Genomic DNA, 6000 nt, shown 5'->3' on the forward strand with positions numbered 1-6000 from the left:
TTTTCATTTAGCCTCTATAAAAATGATGTTTATTAGGATTTAGTTTTTTTTTAAATAGCATGACTATTTAATTAGCTTTTTCGATTTTTTGGATTTTTTCCAATTCACTGACTAAAAATATTATAAAACGCAATAGTCTAAACCGACCGATGTTGATTCACGCTGGAAGCAAACCAGACTCGATTCTACAAACAGTAAACAGAAAGAACTAAAAACTAAACCAACTATTTTGATTAATTAACTAATAAGACTGACGATTGTAAAAGAAAGGAATTAGACAACAAGATTAATTTATGCTATGAACTATTCTAATCTAATCTAATCGAACATCACGAAATCAAACAAGGCTAACTACGATTTTTTTCTTTTGGCAATGGCTGAAAATAATTATTTAAACTAGAAGCAATACTGTGAAGAATAAACTAAACAAAATATGCTTTATGCGATGCTCATGCAAAACATAAAGAGATATGCATGCGATGAACTGAAAATCTACGAAGATGGGGTAAAAGAAGCAAACCGCCGGATTTGCTTCCGATGAAGGGGTTGAGAAAAAGAGTGGTTTTTACCTTCGATTAATGTGTGCCTCAGTCGAGTAAGGCAAGAAGAACCGACAACAGATAAACGTTAAAAACAAGACAAATTCAAGGGAGAAAAGAAGAAAACGCGGAAGAACCGGTTGGGATTGAGAAGGAGGAGAAAAAGAAGAGAGAGGGGAGAAGAAGATGCATTTTTTCAAGAGGCAAAAACAATGGCTGCAGAAAAAACAAAACTACTGCTAACGTACCTAGAATTTGGTAATTTGTGCTCCTTTTTAAATTGCTTTCACCGTTGATTTTAAAAGTAAAAACTCTTATCTTGAAAGTTTTTTTGTCAATGTTTTCGAAATCATAAGTTTAAATTTTAGGGCGTTACAGGTACGCTTCTGCATTGTGATTCAATTTTGTTTTATTTTCAATGATTTAGCGTGAACACGAACATAGGTCTTTTTAGTTTTCGGTAGATTTAAAATCCAACAGAGTATACATGAAAAACCAAGGTTTTACCCAATATTGTCACTATCGGTATCAACGCTCAATTGTTTGGCAGCAGATTCAGCTATATCGGCCTGATGCCGATAGTCAACTGAATCATTTTGTATCGGTCTAAAGTAATAAAAAGTTATCATGTGCCAATCATTATGTGACACATGTTAAAACTATTAAAATAATTTAAAAAAAATAATAAAAAGTCATTTTTGGTATATTTATATTTATTAAAAATTAGCCCAACCAGCCTTGCAACTTATCGATATTCATCTAATTTTTGGTTTTTAAATTAGATGAATATTTAATTAGGTATTTTTGTATTTTTTAATCAGCATTAAATGTGATTTCACCTGCTTGATTTTAGTTAGAATTTTGAGGTTTTTTTGTTAATTAGGATACATGTGAATGATGTTTGTTAGGATTTAAGGTACTACTTTATTTTTTTGTAAAATTGCATAAATGTTTAGTTATAGTTTTATGATTTTTTTTATATTTTTTCAATTACCATTGAGCATGAATCCATGAATAATTAATAATGAATGTTTGAGTTTGGTTAAAATGTTAAGGGTTTTGATTTTTTATTAATTAGCATAAATGCATAATTTACTATGTTTGTATGAATTAGGGTTTGATTTGATTTTGTTTGTTATATATTTTATCAATTAGCATAGATTCAAGATCTATAATTTTTTTTATGATTTAGGTTTTTTATTTGTATCATTTTAAATGACATGAATGATTAAATTAAGGTTTTAGAGACTTTTTGTGTTTTTTTTCTTTTCAGTTAGTATTTTAATTAGTAATAATCATCATGATTTTTATTAGGATTGGGGGTTTGTTGTGTTTTTTAAATAGCAATAATTATGATTCAATTTTTTATTTCTATGATGATTTTCAAGACCTTTTTGTGTTTTTTATTTGTTTTAGTATTTGATATATATATTTTAAAGTAGTTTGACCATTCAAACATATATATTTGCAATGTAAACATTGGATTGATATTTTATTTGGGACTTCATTTATTAGTACTGTGCAATTGTGCCCACCCTAGTTTAGATTACTGGCTTCGCCCCTGGTAAGGAGATATGGGAAAAAAAGAGTTGGATTGAATAAGATGACCGGCCAGTTAGAGTTGATGTTGAAAGATGTGACGGGTTGGGACCATATATATATATAACAACATGGGATGTAAACAAGTCAGATTCAGTTGGGATACAGTTCATACAAAATTCTAATTAATCTGATTTTCTTTAATCACTCCAATCAAATCTGAATCCACTTATCCAAATAAGATATGAATCAAGCTGAAATCCACATATAGGATGCGTTAGTGGTACATATGCATTTACTAGATACTTACAAAATTAAGGGACTGTACCAAAACCCAATTTTGTCAGGCTTCCCTTCATTTGTTTTCTTCTGGATGCCCAAAGGAAAAAAAAAAAAACCATTACCGCACATTGGCTGGCCTCCGATATCCGGTTGGTAAAACGCGCCCACCGGAGATTACATCTAGCTTCAACCTTGCGGCAAGGGACGGGGCCCACCTTCCCTTCATTTGTTACACTTACAAAGTGAAGGGGCAGGAGGTGGCTGCAACCTTTTTTGAAAGGTCTTTCTGTGTCTTTGTTATACTTAACAAAGTGAGAACGGTTATACTTCATGAAAGTGGTTTTAAATACTTGGTTTCACGTTAAAAACTGTTTTACCTTTAAACTAGTACAAACATCTGAATAGTTGGTAACCACCGCTCATCTGGCAGGGGCGACTAGTAAATGTCACTAAGTTGACGATAAATTATGAGTTCAAAACCCACAAGTCTGCATCCTAATAGCCATGAGGCTAAAGCTGGGTGTATTCCTTCATGGGTAAATCCCCACTTAGGGTGTTAAGCCCACGAACTTGGCGTGTAAGGTGACTTTGATTGGCACATAACATACAATAGTCTGAGTCTAAAACTGCTCGGATCCAATTAAACCCACTTACATATTTGGTGCACAATTTCTTATCAAATCCAATTAAACGAATTCAGGTATATCCAATCCATACTCGTACCTTTCACATCCCAAATAGTAACTTCAAAAGTATAAAATCTATGAAATGTTTTTGGTTCAATCTTGTAATAAATAAGATTTTTAAATTTCATATCATGCGTCACGTTGATCTTTGGCAGTTTTTATTTTATGACTAAGGAAAACCCTCACCGAGAACCGAGTCACTTAATGGGTTCGCTTTCCTCTAAAGTAAAACTCCGGGTTGAGGACATGACCACCAAATCTTATGTGCCCTAACCAACCGTGATAAAGCAACGACAGCCCCCATGCATCAATGGGATTTGATCATGGGCCTTCAGCTTGACGTATGACCCGGACGTAGTGGTCGATCTTTGGCAGGTTTAACTTTTCTTTTTTCATAACTGCGCCTAGTATAGGAGACCTGGTTGCTCTGGTCTTAGCCTGTCATTGGTAGGAACCCTCCCTTGAAGGTTTGGTATATAGGATTGTGAAGGTAGGTCGGTGGTAGGGAAGGAAGCAAGTAGGGAGGAAGAAGGGTAGGTCTGTTGAGGGAGATAGAGAGAAAAGGCTGGTGGGTTTAGTTGGGGGTGAGAGTTAGAGATGGAGGAATATGATTCTTTAGTGGTTATATATATATATATATATATATATATATATATATATATATATATATATATATATATATATATATATATATATATATATATATATATAATCAGGAATAGAAACCTATATATAGTTGCAATAAATTTTATTTTTAGATGAAAATGTTTGCAATAAAATTGTAAACAAAAGTCTTAACCGATCAGGAATAGAAAATGTTGTGGTTCCATGGTTTGACAGCAAGAACAAAACTCAGGGTGTTTAAGGGGGGCTCATGTTTTCATACCTTCATGACTCTTGTGAGATACAAAGTCTAAATCACATGAATTAAGGGGCTCAACACATAGGTAAAGAGAGATTAATGCTAGGAAAAACTCAGTCAAGTAGTAAACAAAAGTTGGCTAAGTTGACTTGGCTGTGGGTCTTGCTAGCTCAGAAGAAAACTCTTTATGGACCTCTAATATTGGCTAGTGTCCGTTAAGCATCGTGACCAGTGCTGATCAAGACTTCTCACCCTTCACACGACTGCTAAGTCCATCACCAACCTTTGCTTCTTACTCGCACCAGTCTTGGGGATGAACCCAGCTGTCTGGCCAACTCGACCTGGGTTCACATATCACGTACTGACCCAGCCCTACGGTCTATTTATTAACTCTACAAATGCTTCTAACGCTGCGCAGGATGATCCGGCTTGAGCCCACGAACGCCAAGCCGCATCTCGCAGCTCGGTCGATCTCTTCCGGATCTCATCCCTCACCGCCGTGTCCGCCATGAGCCGCCTTACCGCCTCCTCGATCTCGTCGGCCGACACCACCTCCTCGGCTCTCCCCCAATGTCTGACCGCCACTCCCACCTTCAACACCTCCGTCACCAGCTGCGCATTAGCAGGCTGGTCCGAGTGCAGCGGCCAAGTTGCAAGAGGCACTCCCAGGCTCAGACTCTCCATGCAGGAGTTCCACCCACAGTGGCTCAAGAACCCACCCACAGCAGCGTGGCTTAGTATCTCCAATTGCGGGGCCCACTCTCTCACCACCAGACCCGACCCAGCGACCCGCTTCTCGAACCCCACCGGCAACTGGATCTCTGGATCGGTTCCCTTGGTGAAGATGTTGCCCCGATCCGCGGCAACAAGAACCCACAAGAACCTTTGACCGCTGCGCTCGAGCCCGAGGGTTAGCTGTGAGATCTGAGCTGCGGATAAAGACGAGTTCGACCCGAAGGAGACGTAAAGAACCGATCCATCCGGCTGGTTGTCCAGCCAGTTGAAAAGATCATGTTTCGGATCGGAACCTTTTTCCAAATGGATCGGAAAGATGGGTCCTACGGCCCATATCCTTCGGTTTTGGTACAGTGGCCTCCTCGACAGCATCTCTACGAACTCCCCTTCAATCTCATCAAAGGTGTTGAAGAGTTCCCCTTTGGTTAACGGGACATAACGGTGTCGACGGTGCACGAAATCACGAAATTCATGAGTAAAACAAGCTTTTGTTGATACAAGATCCAGATCCGGCTTGATCTTAAGCAGCGGCTCCTCCCGTTGGCTCATCTAGAAAGAAAGCGAAGAGAAGGCGCCCACGCACCTGAAGGCGAAGGACTCGACGTTCGGATGGTTCGATGCGAGGTCCGCGGCGAAGGACATGAGCGGGTCGTGAACCATCGCGACGCGCCTGCAGCAGGCGGTGAGCGAGCTCAGTAGCAGCTCCAGCGGGTCTCGGAACTGGTCCGATATCTCAAAAATAGGTTGCAGGTGTGAGGGGAACTTGTTAGTGGATTCCGGGTCTGGATACGGTACGGAGTAGGGAGGGAGTGGGAGGTCATGGAATGATATGCCGGGGAAGGAGGACAAATCCCAGCCATGGAGCCGCAGCTTGGCCTGCCGGTTGTGGGTCTCGGATCCGAGGAAGATGACCCGGAGACCGCAGAGGGCGAGGAGGCGGGAGAAATGGAGAAGTGGGTTCAGGTGGCCTTGGGCTGGGAAGGGGAGTATGAGCACCACCACCTTCATTTTCATCTTCATTTTCAGAGGTCCCTACTCCTTCATGCTGCTCTTATATAAACTAACAAGGCAATTGGGGCAACTCATACTCGCACCTCACGGCGTCAGTCAAAAAGATGTCAAACTTAGCACGTGGAACGGTAGAAGAGAGCATTGCTTTTTTTTTTATGCTTTTTTTTATTTTTTTAAGTTGAGATTACTTGGTCGATGGTCAATTTGGTGATTGAAACTAGGACATAAATGGATATGTATCCACGTATAGGAAAATTGTTTCTTGTGAACTTCAGATTTTTCTTTTTTCTTTCTTCTTTTGGCTAATCTATCTATGGAGATGTGTCTATTAATTTCACCTTGGGTT

General features: G+C 39.3%; 2 protein-coding genes across 2 annotated transcripts; both read right to left on the reverse strand.

Annotated features, from left to right (window-relative positions):
- Positions 1–4280: 4280 nt before the first annotated feature.
- LOC149819350 (zeatin O-xylosyltransferase-like) lies at positions 4281–5192 on the reverse strand. The gene has a single exon (XM_089986390.1). The coding sequence runs from the start codon at positions 5190–5192 to the stop codon at positions 4281–4283; it is 912 nt and encodes a 303-aa protein (XP_089842516.1).
- On the reverse strand, positions 5193–5651 carry LOC149819351 (cis-zeatin O-glucosyltransferase 1-like). Its single transcript, XM_089986391.1, has one exon. The coding sequence runs from the start codon at positions 5649–5651 to the stop codon at positions 5193–5195; it is 459 nt and encodes a 152-aa protein (XP_089842517.1).
- Between the last annotated feature and the right edge of the window lie 349 nt (positions 5652–6000).

Source organism: Nuphar pumila, chromosome 13, assembly GCF_984573655.1.
Source record: "Nuphar pumila chromosome 13, dmNupPumi1.hap1.1, whole genome shotgun sequence".
In the NCBI taxonomy this organism is placed as follows: Eukaryota; Viridiplantae; Streptophyta; class Magnoliopsida; order Nymphaeales; family Nymphaeaceae; genus Nuphar; species Nuphar pumila.

Excerpts from the sequence above, each read along its gene's own strand:
- LOC149819350 (XM_089986390.1), bottom strand. The coding sequence starts at position 5,192 with ATGAGCCAACGGGAGGAGCCGCTGCTTAAGATCAAGCCGGATCTGGAT.
- LOC149819351 (XM_089986391.1), bottom strand. The coding sequence starts at position 5,651 with ATGAAGGTGGTGGTGCTCATACTCCCCTTCCCAGCCCAAGGCCACCTG.